Below are 22,100 nucleotides of genomic sequence, written 5' to 3' on the forward strand. Positions count from 1 at the left end.
ATTTATTCTCCCTTATTCTAGTCATATAGTAAGTGTAATAATGTAAGTCATAACTGTGAGTGCAATTAGAAAAGATAGTATTTTGAATATGCTAAGTTTGATTTTACAAGAACAACTTTTATTTTCTCTTCAAGTTTTCTACCTCTTGTTTATTTGCTTATCTAATCCTGAATATAAATAATGATAGCGGACTTTTTGTTTCTACTTTAGTAAAAATATGTTTAATATTTTACCATTAAAAATGATGTTTGTAGGTTTGTTTGGTTTTGTTTAGAGGTGCTAACATGCTTTTATCAGACACATATTTTCTATTTATGATGTGCTAATAAAAATTTGTAATTAAAATATTTATTTTTTGCATTTAGTGAAATTGATTTTCTTATTTTCTATCATTGTTGTAAATTTTTAGGATTATTAAGTGTTAAGCCATTTTTCAGTCTTTGAATAAATAAGCTATACTTTGGGCATAATGTATTCTCTTTTAAATATATTGCTAGATATGGCTTCTTTTTTTTTTTTTTTTTTTTTTTTTGAGTTGGAGTCTCACTCTGTCGTCCAGACTGGAGTGCAGTGGCCGCTCCCGGCCACCGCAGCCTCGGCCTGCTGGGCTCCAGCGATCCTTCCGCCTCAGCCTTCCGAGTAGCCGGAATTACAGGCATGCGCCACCACACCCAGCTGATTTTTTGATTTATTGTAGAGATGAGGTCTCACTGCCCAGGCGGGTCTCGAACCCGCGGGCTCAGGCAATTCACTCACCTCAGCCTCCCAAAGGCGCGGGATTACAGGCTGAGCCATCGAGCCCGGCTCCGATATGGCTTCTTAATTGTTCTAGTGCTATTAAATTTTTGTTCATGCATTACAATGATCTGTCATTTTACTTTCTGTTAACAATTGTACAGCTTGGCATGAAGATATGACTAGCGTTAGGGTTAGGTAGGATTCTTCTTCTCCTTTTCTGCACAAGTTGTGTAAGACCAGAAATACTCAGATGACAGTTAAGCTAGTGAATCAATGTATTTCTTATTCCTTTAGGAGAGTTACTGTATGTTTAATCTAGTGTTTCTATAATAGGCAGTCTTTGGGCACATACAAGTCATGCTCTAACAAATTGGGTAAGTTAAATTAAATCCTACAAAAATATTGGGAAGCCATCATATCCATATAATTGAGGACAATCCATAATACCACCTCCTTTATAATTTAAATGTGGCCAATTCTTCCAAGAGACAAAAGTGGGCAGTAATGGAGAATAACAAGGTTTTTAAACTTGTAAAAATAATATTCCCTGTCTTTTTTTATGTAATATTTTGAACAGAGATTAACATATTTTTGTTGATGCGGTTACTTTAGATACATATGTCCTGAATTCATTTATCACTTTGCAGTCATAACAACTATATCAAAAACTTGGGTCATCAAAGTTTCCACAATGCATTATTCTAGCAAACTATTTCTGAAAAGTATTAATTCAAAAAGTACAACATACATATAATCTAGTCAGAAGACATGAAATATAGTGTCCTTGAGACAAATGCATAATAAAACTCTTAGAGGCAAACAAGAAATAGTTAGAATCTGGCATTGTTACTGAATTATGACTTTTTCAGGGAACATAGGAAAAGTAGAAAACTATGGCTAAACTTTTCGTGCCAAGTGGATACTCTCACTAATATAGACATGTTTTAATTATGCAAAATTATCTTAAAGTTCTGCTCATGACATTCCTTAATAATGCAAGGTTCCTGTTAAGTTGCATGGCTATTATTTTTTAATTTCTAGCAAAGTATCCAAGAAAAAGATACATTGATCTCATCCAGTAAAAATCCTACTATTTCACTAGGTGATAAGTGGCCAGTGGAAGGTGTTCTTGGAAACTGAACGTCATTTGACTAATGGAGTGATGGCAGAAATATCAAACATTTGCTAAAAACAAGTTCCATCCTTTTGAACTTCAACTAAAATTGATAACACATGTTAGTACCTAGTTCTGAGCAGAGCTTGTGCCTCCAGCTTTCTGCTACTTTGAAGATCAGAGACTCTCTCACCTTCTCTTGTTTAAGACCATCAGGCTCAAAATGTACCATTAAAATTGTTTATGGCTCAATTCAAATAAATGAAAATACGACTGAGTAAAAAACTTTCTTTCAATGATTTGAAAATGATACATTGTATTAGACCTACTGTTTCAAAGCACACAATTTAATAGCAATAACAAAAATTATCGTTGAACAAATAACTGTTTTCAAGATTTTTGTTCTATACCCAAATTCACTGGTGAAATCTCAAATTCAACTAGAGGGGCAACTTAGATCTGCATAATTGTTTGTTACTTAATATATTCTTACATAATCTCATTTGATCTTTAAGGTATCTGGAAATAGTAAAGTAATAACTGTTAATTCCACGTTGCAAGTGAAAAAATGTCTGTGATTGGTTTGATTTTCAGGAGATCTTACAACGAGCAAGGCTGAGTCAAACTTTAAATCAGATCACTGATTCTTTTTTTTTTTTTTTTTTTTGGAGTTGGAGTCTTACTCTGTCACCCGCCTGGAGTGCAGTGGCCGCTCCTGGCCACCGCAGCCTCGACCTGCTGGGCTCTGGCGATCCATCTGCCTCAGCATTCCAAGTAGCTGGAACTACAGGTGCGTGCTACCACGCCCGGCTGATTTTTTGATTTATTGTAGAGATGAGGTCTCGCCAAGTTGCCCAGGCAGGTCTCGAACCCGCGGTTTCAGGCAATCCACTCACCTCAGCCTCCCAAAGGCGCAGGATTGCAGGCTGAGCCACCGAGCGGGGCAGATCACTGATTCTTAATGTAGATATTGACATGTTTGTTTTTCTTCTTTAAATACAACTTTGTTCATTGAATTGTAAGCTCTGCATCACTTTAGTTGTGTATGTGCGTATATGTGTGTGTACATATGCTTCTGAATTCCACAAGTAGATTATTTTAGAAGGCACACAGACTCAGGAAACAAAGAAAATAAGGGGGGAATAAATAGCTTTTTTGGAGATAAAACTGCCATATTTATATATTAAATACAACATATCAACTTTATTGTAAAAAGTTTCTATTTCCTCTTAGATGTTACAGAGTGCCAGATTTAGAGCTTATAAATATGCCACTAAGGAGTTCAAAATATAATTCTAAGGCTACTACTCTATTATGTTTACAATATATGAGATGACTGGGATTTATATAGTCAGATTTGGCAGCTTCATACATGCTTATTTGACCAGGGAGATATATCAAGTTTAGAACTCTCACCCTAAGAATAAGGCAGTGGTAATCTGCATTTGAACATTACAGAGTCAGACTTGAATAAGATGTTTAATGCAGAATACTTGCAATTTGCCAAGGCCATTTTTTTTTAATCTTCATGCATTTTTTTCTGCATTTTGTCTTGGAGATTGCTCCATGGGTTTATCAGGTTATCATAATCCAATATTTAATTATTTCATTTTTCTATCAGAAGAAATTTTGACACAATAATTAGAGCTTAATGTTGCTTATCATTCTGTAAGCGCATTTATGGAAATAGCAAAATCTAATAGGTAGGTTTCAATAATTCATAACATTGGCTGAAACAAAAAAATCAACTCATGCTTGATAAAATAAGACAGCCTATTAGTAGGCTTAAATGTACACCTAATATTTATTTGATAGCGACTTTTATTCGTGTTCATTGTAGATGTTAGTGAAGATAGGTGATGATTCCGTGCATGCTAAAACATAATCTTTTCCTTTATCACCCCCTGGATGACACAATCAGTTATATAAATGTACTTTGAAAAATGCATTCAATTTGATAACCAAAACTAAGAAAAGACCTAGTGGTAGAAGATGACACTCTTCCCCCTTCCTCCCTCTCTCTCGCCCTCCCTTCCTTCCTCCCTTCATCAATCAATAAATAATCAATCTTTTATTCCTCAACATTGATAAACGAGGTACCTAGTATAACCCAGAATCTATTTTAGTCACTGATCATAAAAGTAACATAGATTCCTGCCCTTTTTGTGAGTTTATATTTTGTTTTGGGTAGTTAGGGTTATTAACTTCCTCCAGAAATTGTTTGGAGCTTAAGGAATGTCTTGCTACAATCAAGTTGTTAGAAAAGATTTTTAAAGATCAAGATTTAAAACAATAATAGAATACACAATAATAGTAGAAAACTGACTTTGACCAGAATTAGGGGCAGAGGTGAAATAAGCAGACAAGTTCCCAGTGCTGTCTCTAGCACTTTCTAGTTACACAAGTCACTTACCCTTTACAGTTAGTGTTTGCCCAAAAGTAAAAGAGAAATGGTTATGTCTAATTTATAGGGTAGTGGTAAGAATTGAATAACACCACAGGACAATGTGCAGCATGTAACAGGCACTTCCTAAACAAAAACTTCTGAAAACTGAGAATTAGAATGGATACAAGTGAGTGTTCTCTCTCCCCTGGGGAGGGGAGACCTCAAGATCTGAAGGACAAACACTTGTTGAAGCGGTCACGGAGAACATTACACGGCTGAGTGACATTAAAATCCCAGTGAGATATGTGCTATATTTCTACATGAGGGGAGACACAAACAAACTCAGAATTATCTTTTGGAGGGCGGGCGCTTGTGGTACAGGCTTCCCCGCTAGGTAAGTGTTCCAGACACCATCAGTATCTGTGTACCAGCTAGCTGGTTGTGAGGGGCTGTTTGGTTTCAGTGAATTTTGGTGGGAGAATCTTTCAACATGTTCTCCCATTTCATGATGGGTAGTTTATGAAGGTACCTGCCCACACCGCACTGAGTGTTCAGCAGTTTTTGACCAAAAATGACATGACCCCATGCTCCACCCTCCCTATTCATCCGATCTTGCCCCAAGCAAATTTTTTGTTTGTTTCCTCAGATTTAAAAAATCCTCCAAAAGAAACATTTTACTGATGTGGAAGAAGTGAAACTAACAAACAAAACCGACGGAAGCACTAAAAGGCATCAAAATGGATGAATTCAAAAATTGTATTGTGCAGTGGAAAAAGTATCTCAGTTGGTGTATTGCATCAAATGGAGAGTACTTTGAAGTTGACTGAAGTTTAGACATGTAAGAATAAATACACAATTTTTTATAAATGAATTTCAGGGTCTTTTGGGTCCCCCTTCTTAGATAAAAAATAGTGTGACCTTGCCCAGAAGAAACAAAGAATTCATTTATTTTCCCAATCTTTACTAATGCTAACAATGCTTCATTGAATGACTAATTTAAAAAATAAGAAATAAGCCGGGCTCGGTGGCTCAGCCTGTCATCCCGCGCCTTAGGGAGGCTGAGGTGAGTGGATTGCCCGAGCCCGCGGGTTCAAGACCCGCCTGGGCAGCGAGACCTCATCTCTACAATAAATCAAAAAATCAGCCGGGCGTGGTAGCGCGTGCCTGTAGTTCCGGCTACTTGGAAGGCTGAGGCAGAAGGATCGCCAGAGCCCAGCAGTTCGAGGCTGTGGTGGCCGGGAGTGGCCACTGCACTCCAGTCTGGGCAACAGAGTGAGACTCCAACTCAAAAAAAGAGAAAGAAATAAGGCTGGGCTTGGTGGCTCAGCCTGTAATCCCAGCACTTTGGGAGTCCAAGGCCAGTGGATTGCCCGAGCCTTTGGGTTCGAGACCAGCCCGAGCAACTTGGTGAGATCTCATCTCTACAATAAATCAAACATTAGCCAGATGTGGTAGAGCGTGCCTGTAGTTCCGGCTACTTGGAAGGGTGAGGTGGACGATTGGACAGAGCCCAGCAGGTTGACGCTGGGGTGGCTGTGAGTATGCCACTGCACTTCAGCCTGGGCAACGGAGTGAGACTCCAACTCAAATTTTAAAAAAAGAAATATTTTTTCATCAGAAAATGTTTCAGTGTTACTATTAATGTAGCCTGATTTTTTTGTACAGAGGCCAAAATAATACTTCTTACAGGAATTAACATGGGCTTACAGTATATGGTTAAACTATTCCATACTGCTAACTTCTTAATTCGACTTAGCATATATGAAAACTTGAAAGGAAATCAAAGTACATTTCAATTACACTGTGCTCTCATGAGGAAGGAAATGCCTTTTCAGTCACACTAAAGCAAAGATAGGTATTAGTTGCCATTTGCAAAATGTCCTATGTAATGTTAAAAAGAAATATCATTGTGAAAAATTTAATGAGTAATGTCTGTTGGTAACTACAGAGTATGTAAATGTGGTGCCAGTGAATTATCCCCTAAAGATGCCAAATTCTCTGCCATATCCTGTCTTTCACTCTAAGGAGTTTGCTGCCAGCTTTGCTTATTCTTCATTTCGTGCTCCAAACTCTTGAAGAAAGAAGAAGAAGAAGAAAAAAAAGTCCCAGAGCATTCTCAAGGGGGTTTCATTGGGATTAGAGCCAAAAATCACAGATCTGTCTCCTGGGATCCCTTTAGACCCTGGCTGGAGAAACCATCGTGGAAACAAGTTCATATCTCCGTCGTGGGCTGTGAGCCAGAACAGTCAAGAAAGAGCTCACCTGGGTTCCTACATCAGAACTATTTGAAATCCACAGAGAACTATGTAAGGCCTCCGGTCTGCTGTGATTTCCCATCTTGACAGCTCAGAAGCATTTCTAAGACTCCCGTTATTTTCCTAAAGGCAGGATGTGGGGGGCACTGGGAGAGAGGCGGAAAGACTTGGGAGCTTAAATGAAGCTGATGAACAATTTTTTTTTTAAAAGGCAGCTAGCTGGGGGTTCCAGTCAAAATTAAGTCACTGCTTTTCCTTGCTATTCTACATAACAGAGTTCTCTCCAATTCTCTTCTCAACTGGCTTTTAATCAGCATGCCTTTAAATAGTCTAATATCTAGCTCCTAATCTTAAAGATGTTTAACATCTAACATAGCACTGTTTATATAATTCTACTTACATATCTTTCCTCTATTATCAAAGAAAGGTGTTCATTCTAATTCAGTCTTTTTGTTAGAAGTGAGATATTTATGCAAAAAAGACCCAAATCCTTAAATGGCTGAGTTTAGGGTTGAAAACAACATTTGCTGAACATACACCAAAGCAGGGCTTATGACTACCTACTTTTAGTGACAACACCTTCCAGGCGGATGATATTGGGATGGTCAAACTGTCCCATGATGCTCGCTTCTCCCAGAAAGTCTCTCCGCTGCTTCTCTGTGTAGCCCACTTTCAGGGTCTTGATGGCCACTGAAATCTCCTTTTTTGAAGGAAGTTTTAAGCGACCACTGCACACTTCTCCAAATTCACCTGTTAGAATGCAGAACAACAGCAACACAATGTAAGAAATTACATCAGTAGAGAGCAAATGTTTTCTCCGTGACAAATATTTTTGCCCTTGACCTGTAGGACATACACTGCAGTGCTCCAAATTATTTTGGGAGAGAGTGCTATGAGACTTCCCAGGAAATCTCAGTCTGTCCACATCCTGGTGGAAAATGGACCTCGTGAAAAGCTCCCACTATCTTAAAGTGTCACCCAGTGAAGAATGCAATATGAAAAAGAAGAGATACATGGAGAGTGGCATGTCTGCACGTCAGGCACACTTTTGTCTTGTGTTCCCAGACCTATCGTTATCTCGGGGTAATTAACAGGATAGCACAGAGAGTGATTAAATCTGAGCACTGGATTAAAATTCAGATGTTTTCACTATTCAGTTTTGACCACGAGGACCAAATTGGCTGTTTACTGAGACTCTCTGAAAACAAGAGACAAAGCATCTGCTAGCAATTTATTTTATTGGAGTATTGGTGTGTTGCATTATTGACATACTAGCTATAAAGTTCTCTGGGCTTCTGGGAGGAGAACAACAATATAACAGTATCAAATAAAAATAGTATGTCTTATTTAAAGACTGACTGCAGATATATTTTCTTAGCTTCAATGTCTTCAATAAAAAAGTCTGCCTCAAATGTGCACTTTATCCAGCAATTGTTGGTGTGTTGCTGACTTTTAAATATTCTAGTCCAACTAATATAAAATTGCCTAGAACTAGCATGGGTGCGCCCTTAATATACATTGTTACCGAGAGGTGTATCCATCACTCTATCATTAGATTTTGCACTTCCTAGAGCAGACAGCTTTTCCTTTCGTTTCTCTGTTCCCATGCTGCCATCATGCTTCCCACCGAGGAGGGCCACAGAATGTTCCCGGTTCACAGAACTTCTAATATTGTGAGGATTATTAGATCTGTTTTGTACCACATTAGAAATAGTTTTTAATTTCGAATGAGTTTTTTCCTAAAATATTCTAGGATTGATGATATCATTAATTTTTTTGGCTCTCAGTGGAATGGAATAACATTCTTGGTCCAATGTTCTCACTGTGAGTTTTCCATGAAGCCTCATACTCTATGCACCAACCAGAGATATGATTCTTTCCTATTTTTCTGTCCAAGTAAGTGGTTTGACCCACAAAAGTAGCAGGTCGTCCTATTGATTTACCAACTACATGAGTATAAATGACTTTCCCCTCTCCAGGAAGCTTTGACCTCCCCTGACTTGACTATTTCCCAGAAATCCTATCTTACCATTGCTTTATTACTTATGCTTGGGCAAAGTCGCAAAGTCCAAAAGCAGATATTCATTCATTTATTTAACAAATATTCATACTGAGTACAGTATGGTAGACAATATGAAACACACAGAGATCTAATGGTAAACAAGGCAATACTAGTCTCTTTCCTTTGAGGAAGTGTAGAGAAATAATATTTATGACAATAGTGTTCCTTAGGGTATAGGAAGAATCAGTTAGCAGAACTTGAGACAGTTCATTGATCTTGGTCATTTCAAGGGTGACTTTGTTATTATAGATGTGGGAATATTAGAAGACAGTGAGAATATTAGAGAATACTAAGATACATTTCAAGGAAATATAGTGATGTAGATAATTATTAGAACTGGTAAGCAAGAGTACCCATTTATTTTCTTATACAGTGTTATGTGAACACCTCCAGAGAACTCCAAGTCATTTTGTGTGAACATAAATTAGGGAAAAACATATGAAGGCATCCATCATGAGCTTCAATTCTGTGAAAGGAAGTGCTGTCATTATCATAAATTAGCAGGATATACTAGATTGCATTTTAAATTCAGATGTCATCACCGCATATTCTAAGTGACTTGATAGGTCATTTTATAGAAGAAATAGTACAATGCTGTGTTAAGAGCATAGATCCTGTAGTCAAATTGCTTAGGTCCTAATTCTGATCTGTCATTTATTAGCTGTGTGATTTTCAGCAAGTAAGTTAGCACCTCTGTGTCTCTGTTTCCTTATCTATAGCTGAGGACAACAATTGTGTCTACCCCATAAAGTTATTGTGCAGCAAAATAAATTAATGTATAAGTAAGGCACTTGAAACAGTGCCAGGTACATAGTAGGTACTATCTAAATGTTAGTCACTGTTTGCCTCTCTGAGTTCAGACTCACCTTAAGAAAGATAAGTTATCTAGCAACCTTTCAAGAGTTTCTGTTAAGGTCAAATTGATAAGTGAATACAAAAGTGTTTTATAAAATGCCAACTTCTTTTAATGTAAGAGATGGTTTTTATAATGATAGTGATAACAAGCTTCATGTCATACTGGAATTTGAAAAAAAAAAAAAAATCACAGTGTAAAAGTACCTCACTAGGAAGATCAAAGGTAAGCGTTAAAATTTCAAGTGAGTCAATTAAGAGTTTTTCTCTTTGTTCTAAGTGGGACACCTGGATAGGTGTGCATGTATATAACTACCTTCAAAATACATGAAAATGGTATTCCAGGAATGCTATTTTTTAATCACAAAATTGAGTAATGTGATCATTTTAATCAGATAGATACTAGAAATAGTCATCACAAAATATTATACAAAACCTAGAAATCTTAATTACTAATTCAATTCTCTTTTTAATAACTTAAAATAACTGCATTGGGCAAGTTAACAACAATTAGGCAAGTGTATTTCCCAATCTTTTCATCTAGCCAAGTTTTATATTGTCTTATTCAATTAACTTTGCACCCATAAAAAAGAAAATTTAGGTCTGGTCATTTCTAAGTAAAAGCATAGCTACCAGATCTTGATTTTTTTTTTAATCTAATAAGTCCAGTCATTTATTTGTCCTTTGAAACAGGTATGCCTTATGAGAAGGGGACTGTGCTATGGTTTAAGATATACCATATGAAAGTTGCTCAAAACAAAATTTTACACTAATTTTATTTAAAAGAGGGGAAAAGATCTACTTGTATTTAAGTAGACTGACTCTCCTCTTGCACTATCCTCAAAGCCCACTCTCTACTTTTTTAATAAAAGAAGTATAATGAAAACACACATTGAACAAAGCTTGTGTGTCAGCTAAACGCTCTATATAAATTATTTAATCCTCACAAAAATCCTAGGAAGAAGGTATTGTTGTGATGTCCAGTATGGGCTTTGGAATTGGAAAGTATAAGATTCAAATTTTGGTTTTCCATTTTGGCACAACCATAGCTATTCAGATTCTCAACTTTTGTTTTCTCATTTGCTGAAATGGAAATAATAATACCTATCTAAAAGCGCTAATAACATTAAACACCATGTGAGTGCCCATCGATTGAACTAAGGTCTTAATCGATATTTTCTTTCATCAGAAATTTCCAGTGTTTAATCTTTGAGAAGATGGTTGGATAGAGGTATAAAATTAAGAATGTTAGTCATGAATTTCTTAGTAACAGAAATTTACTATTTTGAGAAAGTTAATTCATGCCTCAGTTCTATCATTTGCAAAATGGGTATAAATCTTCTTCATATGATCCAATGTATAAAAAAGAGTTTCTGTAATACCTATTTATTTATATAAAATTTCTGAGAGAAAATTAGACTATTAGCCTGCATATATACATATATATTCTTTATGCAAATTGAAGCGACTGTGAAGGGTATGTCATTGGCTAGAAAGGTTAGCTTTTGTAATGATGAAAGAACTTGCTAGTCAATTTAGCATAACTGTTAAATATTTATGCATAAGATTACACTATTTCAATATATTAGAAAGGATGTAGGAAGTACGTAAATATATGGACAAAATAATGTTGATATTTGTTGATTGTTATTGAAGTTATTGTAGAAATGAATATGTACAGGCTCATCATATTATTATACTATTTCATCTTTTTCTTTACATATTTTAAATTTTACAAAACAAAAAGTTATAAAAATTGGTAGGTTTTTCAATATTGATTTTAAAGTCTATCTTGATAATGATAAACCTCTGAACGCTAATTAAGGCAGTCTAAAACTGGGTACGTATATTATATTGAATTATTCCAAGAGAAGTTTCAACTGAACTGGAAGATATACTTATTTGCAAATAAAATGGGCACAGTTTTATTGTTCATAACATGGCAAATGAGAATATTGGCTTCAAAACCCTGAATATTTGTGAAGAGAGAAAGGAAGAAGCTCTGTTTTAATCTTTAATGAGCACCAGGGATTATTAAGTGATACAGTACAAGCAGACTTCCCTCTATCTCATTTCTCAGACCCCATTTTTAATGAGCATGCTTTGTCTGACACCACTGTGTTCTGGATATCTGTCTCTATCAACAGCATCTATATAAAATATTTTACCAGTTGTGAGGTTCCCAAATTTCAAGATCATGATAATATGTCTGTCTGGCCTTCTGGCCATTGACTGAGCCAAGCAAATGTAAAATTTTCCTCTTTTTTTATCAGATTTCCCAGTAGAGTGTACAAAGTTTATGTGCTGCATTTGCTAAAGCAGCTTCCATGTTGCAGAGGACTTGTGGAAAAACATTAGAGCCAGCAGACAAGGCCCTTCCACATCATGGACCTACTCACAAAGCAGAACTGTACAAATTAAATAGAGTAATCAACAAATATCTGTTTGGGTCCTGGATTACCGTAGATGTATAGTGAATGCGCACACTCTCAAGGCTTAGATTGTGAAAAAGAAGTACCTACTTCATTTTCTTTCCATGAACCCCACTTTCAGATTTTCATATTGTCTGAACATGTGAGTCTTTTTTTTTATTTTTTTTTTGAGTTGGAGTCTCACTCAGTCGCCCAGACTGGAGTGCAGTGGCCGCTCCTGGTCACCGCAGCCTCGACCTGCTGGGCTCTGGTGATCCTTCCTCCTTAGCCTTCCGAGTAGCCGGAATTACAGGCATGTGCTACCACGCCCGGCTGATTTTTTGGTTTATTGTAGAGATGAGGTCTCGCTGCCCAGGCGGGTCTCGAACCCGCAGCTCAGGCAATCCACTCACCTCAGCCTTCCAAAGGCGCAGGATTACAGGCTGAGCCACCGAGCCCAGCTCATGTGAGTCTTAAAAGAATAAGACTTTAACAATCAGAAGAGAAGTTTAGTAAATTATCATTTAATCTAGATAATATGAATTAATCACCATGCCCTGTTTGTATACTAGCTACTGCTTGAATTTTAAATACTACTTTGATGTATAGAAAAATAAATATAAAAATTATAAACATATTTGCGTAAAGAAGCATCAGTCATAAATACATAAATGTAGTGCTTGCAGTGAATGTGATCTGATGCTATGCATAATTCAGTGAGTTAAATTCTGAATCTTTCATCCTAATTCCTAAAATCAAAACTGGTTTGTGTTTGTTTTGAGAGCAACATTGAAGGATGAGATGATGGGAGAAAACTATTGTTGAGCGTGGTTCATTTTTACTTTTGAATAGTGGTTTTATTCCCATGCATACTGAACACTTTCACGTGTTCACATGTAAGTGTATAAAACATTGCTATTTTTCAAATATCTGAACATGTTCTCGGAAATATGCAATAGCTATTAATAACCACCCCATAAGTGTTTGCTAATGAATGTATAATAGAGTGAATTAATAATCAGTATAGAGAGATGCCTATATAAAGGCAGCTTTAACACAAATAAATTAAGACTATACAAAGTCAAGCAAGTATTCAAATGGAGCACTGTATGTTATTTAAACTATCCACTCAAGATAGCTGTGATGAGATTTATGTCAAGCATGTCTTGATTTTATTTTGTAGTGTTTGTTCTTTTAATTCCAAAGAGGATTCTAAAATTGAAAATCAAAATGTCCAATGACTGGGCTTGTCTAAATGGAGACACATTTTTATCCTGTTATCCCTGTTTAGCCGAATAGGCTTTGAGACACATGATCAGCGCAGCCATGGGAAGATTGAGTGGTTGCCGCCGCCGCCTCTGAAATTCAGTAAATAAAAAGCAGCCATGGTCTGTGAGTCCGTAAGTCTGGCACTTTTGAAATCATTCCATTCCATTAAATACTCCATTTATTTATTGCTTGGCTTTGATCATGAAATCAGAAAATTCCCCCTTCCAAAGCAATGTATGTAGGTTTAAGAGATCGAGCCTTCTCAGGTAGCATTCTTATTCATGGTTGAAAATTTGTGATTCACAGACAGCGCTAGGTTGGCAGTAGGGTCATCGTGATTACCTGCTCCAACAACTTTATCAATGGATATGTTGGTGGCATCCAGTTCCTTGGCAAACTCGTGAACTGCTTGGGTAGGGTCTTCATATGTATGTGGGTCAACATAAGTCCTGAGACCTGGAAGTTTTACTGTTGATGAGAATGAAAAAAAGGCTTTAGCTCGATTTATAAAACCATTTTATAGAGCAAACTTTCTGATAACATTATTGGTTTAAAAAAATATCTCCATCACAATAAGTTGCACAACTATAGTTTATTCCATGGTATCACAGAAACTGGCAGAGACATTAGACTGTGTTGAAATATTTAAGAAAAGAAATTCTCCATGATGAATCATAAAGAGGAGCTTCAATGGGCTTGCTCTGTAAAAACACTAGAAAAAAATGGACATTCAAGAAAAGGGATCTTAAGAAGGAAGATGGTCCAGAATTGATTAGGCCTATTCCTTACTACCATAGCATTAATAAATAGACACAATTATGTTATTGTATATTTATAATTATACAAATGCTATGATAACCAAATATTTAATGGCAATATCTGACAATACATCAATATATATATGAGATACTTTTATAAGGTGAGATAATTGTTATAATTATAGATTAATTAAAGGAATAAAATGGTATGTCTTCTAACAGACACCATAGTGCTTTTATTTGCATTCACAATCAAAACCTCCCATTGCAATTATAGATCTATGCTAAGTTGTTAGCATGTGTATACATTTTATATATACACATTTTTATATATATAAAATATATATACATATATATTTTATATATATATACATATATATACATATATATTTTATATATATATATACACACACACCAATATAATATCAATTAACTGAAATACTATTATATAGCTTTTCAACATAATTAAAGGCAATATAAATACTGTCTATGAATTTAATAATGGTCCTAAGGAGTTAAGTTCCCCAAATAAACCATATATCTAATTTATTGACTACAATTCTCTGTCATGATACATTTATGTATTAAATTGTTTAATTTTTATATGGTCCTATAATTATAATATCACAGACAATTGACACAGGAGAATCATTTTGGACTTGAATTAATGTTAATTAGATTTTTATTATTTGGAATAATAACACATTAGAGACAACCTCCAATTTTCAATAAGCTGACTTTCTCTGGGAAAAAAAAAAACCTTAAAGTCTCAAAGAGAGAGTCTGCTGGGCTCAGTGGCTCAGCCTATAATCCCAGCACTTTGGGGAGGCTGAGGTGAGTGGATTGCCTGAGCCCGTGGGTTCACGACCAGCCCAGGCAACTTGGCAAGACTTCATCTCCACACAAAATAAAAAATTAGCTGGGCATGGTAGCATGCATCTGTAGTTTCAGCTACTTGGAAGGCTGAGGTGGAAGAATGGTCAGAGTCCAGTAGGTTGATGCTGGGGTGGCCATGAGCGTGCCACTGCATTACAGCCTGGACAATGGAGTGAGACTCCAACTCAGAAAAAAAAAAAAACGAGAGAATCTAAGATCTATTAACGTAGATAAACATGCACTGACATGAAAGGAAACTGCAATTTAACACTAATAGTATATCTACAAATATCACTGATTTTGTTTTTAATTTTGGTAACGGATAAAATTACTTTAGTATGGAACATGGATGCTTAAGAGTGCATATTTTTCATTCATTATATGAAATTATTTAAGGGGTTTTTATTCTAAATATAATGGAATAAAATCAGACTTCACCATGTCAATATTACTTCATAAAGGAAGAATCTCATTGGCAAAGTGGCAACTGAATACTGTATGAACAAAAGATTTCTTTTTGTAGTTGGTTTGTGCAAAGTAGGTGCTGAGACTATAGATGTCAGCCGTTGTTCTGGAAAGCCTTCAGCCAATGAACACTAGACGAACAAGGCCAGGAGTTCACAGTTTGTGTTAATAAACCATCAGTTTGCTGAACTACAAGGTAACTTCATGAATTCCACGGCTACGATACATCACAATTCATGTTGCTGTGAACCTTTCATAGAGCTTTTGAGCAAAGATCATAGGCCTAAGAATAAACGGGTTACAAAAGAAACGGTGGTTAAGAGAGCAGATGGGTCAAAAATCTGTTTTCCTCTGCTGCTCTTGGAAGGCTCTGATAGAGCATAATAGAAGAGGGGGTGGGGAGCAAATGGGTAAGCAAGGATCACACCACTCCTGCTCCTGCCTGGTGCCTCCTGCTTGAGGCAGGGTGTGGATAATCTGAAAAGTCACCCCTGTCTAGGAGGCCAGCATCCATGGCCACGGAGAGGTTCAAGTCGGACCCTAGCTTTGGGCGAACTGAGAGTGGAGGAGCTTTTGAAGTGAGAACTCTACTTTGGGAATGTTTCTATCTTGGATATCTCAGGGAAAAAACAAAAAAAAAAGCTAGGGCCCCCAGAGGGAAAGTTCTACTATGCAAGTTCCTAGAATGGCAGAGATCATTGTCCTGATTAGTAGTTTAGGGTGAAAAATGTGTATTCACAATTATTAATATGATTGAAGTTTCCTGGTGGTAAGATTTAGGCTCAGACATGTCCATTTCTCTAGAACTCATAGATCAGTTTGCATGCTTCTCCCATAAAAGTATTATTCCTATAAAAGCAGATGGCAGAGTCACCCTCTAAAACAGTGGTCTACTGTCCTGTGTATCATTATGCTAAAATGAATTCTAACACTATCAGTACAAAAATACTTTACCTTAAAAACAAGACACAGATTAAGGAAAATATTTTCTAGTTTTGGAGTAAGGAAAACTATAAAACTCTATGCAAGCATAGCATTACTAAAATATGTTAGGAAATAAAGTCTTGTTAGAAGTTTAGTCAATTTAGTTACAGTTTAATGAAGCCACATCAGATTGAGTCTAGGATATATATGATCTGACAGTTCTGATTTGCTTTTACTTGGTAACAAGAAGATAAAGAAATCTAGCAATTCCTTTCAAGGAAAAAAAATGACACTTTAAGCATAAGTGGAATTTTTGTTTGGTTAATAATTGCAAATATTTTACCTTGCTGACTTTAAGAAAATAAGTTTGGGGAAGATTTGCTCACATCGCAATTTACAAAGATTATAAAATGGATTTTCAGGAACAATGTCTCAAATATTTTAAATGAGCGCTGGCCTTATTTTAAAAGCCTTGAAAGTATGCTTTAGCGTGACCTTCAGCACCAATCAGTCCCAGAGAATACGTGCATTAGCAAGTAACCTGGGAATTAAATAATTATTCCCAAGTAAAATCAATCCTATTCATTGCTATTAATTGAAATATGATAAATTGCTTTTCCATCCACACAACATTTGAGCGGAGGGGGGGGATTACAAATATAAACACATACATCTCCAATCCCCCACCCTCAAGTAAAATGGTCTGTTCACTGTAGGAGCTTTGGCTGCTGACTTTTAAGGGTTGACCCCAGAGGCTCCAGGAATCAGGTGATTTGGGCTGCAAGACACATAATCCCTTCACACCAATAATTAAGGGCAACATACAGCGTAACTGGGCTCTGTCATGAAAACCAGATAATAAACACATGCACACGTGTTAAGCTGCGCTACTTTACAGTTCGTTCTGTGCAAACACAATAATTTACATTTCCATTTTACCAGCATGAGTTGCCCTTAGGATAGCAAATAAGTAAAAAGGCCCAGCCAGAAAGGGCAAGGGGACAGGATCTTAGGAGGTGAAACACATTTCTTTCCTTTTGAAGCAATATTATAGGATTTGTAACAAGGCTGGAGGGAGCAGTTCAGAGCTAGAGCTTTTTAAAGTGATACCAAATAAATGGTCTGAAATAAACCAGCTGTAAGTATTAAGAGGCAGAAAGTTTATAACATGCATATAAGTTACTTTATGCCTATGCAGTCAGGATAAAATGCATTTCTTTTTTGTTTGACTATTATAAGGATGTTGTTGTGCATTTGGAAAAAAAAAAAAACGAATTAAAGTTTCGACAAACTCTACCATAAAAACTAACAGCAAAACAGACTGGGATGATTCAGGAACTGTTTACAATTGACATACAGAAATTTATTAAAGCCTCAAATTCATAAGTCTTACAATTCCCATAAAAAAATCAAATCAGCATGCTCTTGCTCTAAAGATAATATTTTCATCAGTTGTCCAACTCAAACTGGAGAGTGATTTAATCCACAAGAATGTCATTGTTCTGACTAATTTATGCATGGAATTGGTAACACAAGCGTTTTTGTGGACCCATTGAAAAAGAGGAAGACAAGTATCCTATAACATGTTCCTGCACTCTTTTTAGACTTTTGAGTTGGTAACCTGATTAATCTGGACTGATGTGGATATTAGAATGGCTTTTTTTGTGAATTATTTTATATTGACTCTGCAATGAGATGAACAAAATAATGTTTCTGCACTTCTAGTACAGTTTCCATCTCAAATCAATTTACATTTTGGAAGACATACTATTTTTTTTCTTCTTCTTTTTTTTTTGCCAAGATATTGTATCTTGCATGTTAGCAAAGGTAATCAAGTTTTTTCACCTGAGTAATCACTAAAGGTGTTATTTTTAGTGACGCTCTAATGGCTGATAGGAAGTATCATGTTGATTTGAAAATAATTTTAGAAGGCAACAAGAATGCTAGAGAAAGTAACGCTTAGAAGACTACATTAGTTACATAAAGATTATTTTAGGACATATGAGCGTGAGTATAGTCTTTGTACCAGTTTCCATGAGAACATGTGATTCCTTTTAAGGCCACTGATTAGCAATTGCCACACTAAACTGACCCAAAGTTTGGAAAAGCAAAACACCTGGGATGATTTGTTTCACTGGAAGAAAAAAACTTGAGTCTTTTTGTAAGTTATAAACACTTTGTTTCCTAAAAGCATATTTCTTTTTTTAAAAACTATTAAAAGAGGCTAATTAAAACGTGAAGGGAAAGTTCTAGCTTTACTACTAGTTGGATATCGCACAACTCCAAAATAAACAATTTATTCTAAAGACTCTTTCTTGGTTGGTTGACAAAATGGGACAAGGCACTTCACATAAACAAAGGTTGTTTATATTTACTTGGCAGTTAGGAAAGAGAAAAGTCTCCTATTTCGATTTTAGCAAAAGACTAGTAATAAGGAAATGGAAGCTACGCTTTGCATTTCAGCCATGCAGGCTGACTATGGTTTCTCTTACCTATCATATGCATTATTTAAATATAAACCACAAGTCACCCTTTACTTTTTAACTTCAGTATGCTGAAATGTAGTCATGTAAAAATTACTTAATGCAGAGCCGTGGGTTTCTATCTCCCTTTGAAATAAATTTAATATACTTATTTTTTCAATACAATTACTTTGCATTCATCAGGAGGAAGCTGCCCAGTTATAAATCAAAAACTACTCAAACAAAAATGGCAAAACCAAACAAAAAGCACAGTTTAGAAACTCACGGTGCCCGTTCCCAAAGTGAAGTCTTTTTTCGTCTGCACCATGTTTTGACTTGTAGCCACAAAACCTAGAGGTAGATCACAGGGAGGGAACACGTAAGGAGAACGTACTTAAAACAATGATCTATACTCAGAATGTGCAAAGCACACAAAACGAAGCATTTTCCTCAAACAATTAAATGCTTTAGTGAAAGTTTAATGACTTCATACTTTCTAAATCCTCGAGAAAGCCTCTTTCTCGGGGGACCCCGGAGGCCTGCCTAATGAGGAGATATGGAGAGCTGATTCCCACCGTGCAGACTCCTCCAGTGCCATTTTTATAATGGCCTCAGAATGTGTTTATAGTATTTTTTAACAACTACTGTTAAAAAAAAAAAAAAAGGGTAAAGTCTCCATTGGTAATGATTGGTGCTGTGCAGTGTGACCGGTGTTCTGGGTGAGAAAGTGTCAAGGAAATCTGGGGTTATTTGAAGAGTGAGGAGATAATTGGGAAAGGAAAGTGAAAACCAGGAGTGGGGTCAAGAGAGAGAGAAGTGGAGTGGTGTGTGTGTGTTAAGAGTGGAGACAGGCATGGAGGGGAAAGCAGAAACTCAGAACTAAGGATGGCGAAGAGAAGAAAGAGAGGAGAGGACCCAGAATATAAATGGAGTCATTCTAATTTGTTAAAATACTTGATTGGCCACAAGCTTCAAACATTAATCGCAATCAAGGGTGGCAAAGAAAGCAATAATGAAAGTAAATAGTAAAGCAGACCAGTGACTCACCTCCCAATCAGAACATAGACGACAACGGTGAGGAGGATGATTGCCACTGCAGCAGAGATGGCGATCATGACCACTTGACTATTTTCACCAGAGATGGAGAACGCTGGGAGAATGAAGAGGGAAAACAAGACAAGAATGGACATTGCTACATTTCCAACAGAAGAGCCGATAAATTGTCACCATGTATTCTGCTTTTACCTGAAGAGTGGTTTCATGTCTGACAGTGTTGAACAATTAAAAACATGGATATTTCCCATAATTTTGCTAGAAATGGCTGCGCAATTAATAAGATTAAAGACTCTGTCTCCATGGCATCAATCAAACACCATTTGAATGCCTACTGGGTGAGATACGCTGAACTGGTTTTCTCTGTCCCCATGGGGGGGGAAAAATTCATTGGATCAACCAAAAGTTAGCAGAAGAACTTAGACAACAGGTACACATTTTTCAGTATAAAATTACGAAAGCCTTCTAATAAAGCATGGTTTGCCTCCAATATTTATATTTGTTCAGAAAGTGGTATCGTACTTGTCTCACCGACCTCATCAAACACCAAAAACAAATTGTTTTGTATTTCCCACCTGTGTCAATGTTTCCATTACTGATTCATTACCTAGACAAGCGGTTGGTAAAAGGAGCCAGGAGTGAAATCTGCCCTGCCACCAGTTTCTGTATATCTCACAAGCTTAGAATGGTTTCACATACTTTACATGACTGTAAGCAGTCAAAAAAACATGATTTTGTGATGTGAAAATTCTATGGAATTCAAATTTTGGTGATATCAATCAAGCTTTATTGGAGTGTGACCACAAGCATTCATTTGTGTATTGTCTATGACTGATTTTATGCTAGAATGGGCCATGTAAGTAGTAGCCACAGAGACTGTGTGCAGAAAACTAAAATTATTTATTATCTGGTCTATTACAGAAAAAGTTTACTGACTCTTGGCCTAGGCCAATGTTTCTCAAACTTTATTGTTCACATGAAACACGCAGCGATCATTATAGAAAAGCAGTTTTGGATTCAGTCAGTCTGGAGTGGGGACTCAGATTTTATATTTCTCATGAGCTCCTGGGTGATGCTGATAATGCTGCCTCAAGATATTTTCAGAACAAGTAAGCTAGACCAAAAATATAAGTCGCCTTGTCCTCCTCCTCTCCTGATCATCCTACATCCAATTAATCACCAGGCCCTCTTAAATATCCTAGTGGATATCTTCTTTTCTCTTCTGGATTATAATTAGAAAATCCTAATTGGTCTCTATGCCTGTCCTGTCTTTTACCTTGCCACCAAGTACTCCTTCTAAACCATGAATTTGACCACGGCATTCCTGTGCATAGGATCTTGGCGTGGCTCTCCATCACTTTCAGGATAAAACACAAATTCTATAGCCAAGCACGTAAAGTCATTTAGGACCTGTCCCCTTTCTAAACCCCAGCCTCATCCCTTACAAACTCCATAGCATCCTAATCGCTAGACTTTGTAAAACGCACATAGTTCTTGAAACAGTCTCTTTCACATGCCCATATTTGCTTATGTTGCTTTGTGGTAAATGCTGATTGAACACAGGAACACACTATGGCTCAAACAAGGAGGAGAGCCTTTAGTTATTTGAATGCTTCCCCTGCCCCCATGAACCAGAATGGCAGCATCTTCAAACTGATCACATCCACATTTGGAAAATTTTCTCTAAGTACATGGTTTGCGGAGTAAATGTTGCAAGAAAAGAAATGTGGCAGATAGGCTGTTAGAAGTTTCCCATTAGAAGCATCTGAAAAAAGAGTTCAGGGTGTGGCACACTCATAAACTGTCGCAAGTCCTTTGGTCTCTACTGACAGCAAATGATTGTTTATGCCCTTGTGGAGTCACAGGTGTGCCTGCTCAGATGTTCCTGTTGCAAAGAGGACAGTGAACTGATGGCCTCTGGCTGCCACCACAGCCTTCAAGCACTGCCACGGTCCCCTCAATGACTATACCAGGCAGGGTACAGAGGTACAGGAGTCTGGCTATCCTGCCCTTTGCAGGACTCTCTGAACAGTTCATCTGCACTCTCAGGTACCCCACTGACTTGGCCAAGTTCCCCAAGCTGCACGGAGGTCTAGGGCTCTCTCTCCTCGTTCCTTTCTCACTTCCCTCCTTCTCTTCACAGGAGACAGACCTGCATCTCAGTCTGAGGCTCTGTCTTCCCCACACCCCTGCTCCACCCTCCCTGTGCCCTTCGTGGGTATTTCTCCCCTAAATCTCTTGCTCTGGTAATTTCATCTCGGTATCTGCTTCTCAGAGGACCTGGCTGATCCATCCCCATCCATGTACTGTAGATCTGTGAATAGTTTGTAAGATAGCTGAACCCAGGGTTTCCAAAATATTCCATAAACATAGAATGATGGCAAACTCCTGCTTTTTACTTTGTATATGTAATAATTTATAGCTAGCAGCAAGTTTTAAATTCTCTGGGCATTTTGATTAGCCAGTCTAGAAAAT

At 36.9% G+C, this 22,100-nt stretch overlaps 1 protein-coding gene across 1 annotated transcript in view; it reads right to left on the reverse strand.

Moving 5' to 3' along the window:
* Positions 1-22,100, reverse strand: part of LOC103259681 (ephrin type-A receptor 3) — a gene marked incomplete at its 5' end in the record, with an annotated part of 80,283 nt that overhangs the window by 53,035 nt on the left and 5,148 nt on the right. The window contains 4 exons of the mRNA XM_008057333.2: positions 7,058-7,243; positions 13,430-13,555; positions 18,859-18,923; positions 19,620-19,722. Coding sequence (XP_008055524.2) covers positions 7,058-7,243; positions 13,430-13,555; positions 18,859-18,923; positions 19,620-19,722 — 480 coding nt within the window. The remainder of the gene's footprint in view (positions 1-7,057; positions 7,244-13,429; positions 13,556-18,858; positions 18,924-19,619; positions 19,723-22,100) is intronic.

The sequence above is a fragment of the Carlito syrichta genome, unplaced genomic scaffold (assembly GCF_000164805.1).
Source record: "Carlito syrichta isolate Samal-C Ts95f unplaced genomic scaffold, Tarsius_syrichta-2.0.1 Scaffold302953, whole genome shotgun sequence".
NCBI classification, from domain to species: Eukaryota; Metazoa; Chordata; class Mammalia; order Primates; family Tarsiidae; genus Carlito; species Carlito syrichta.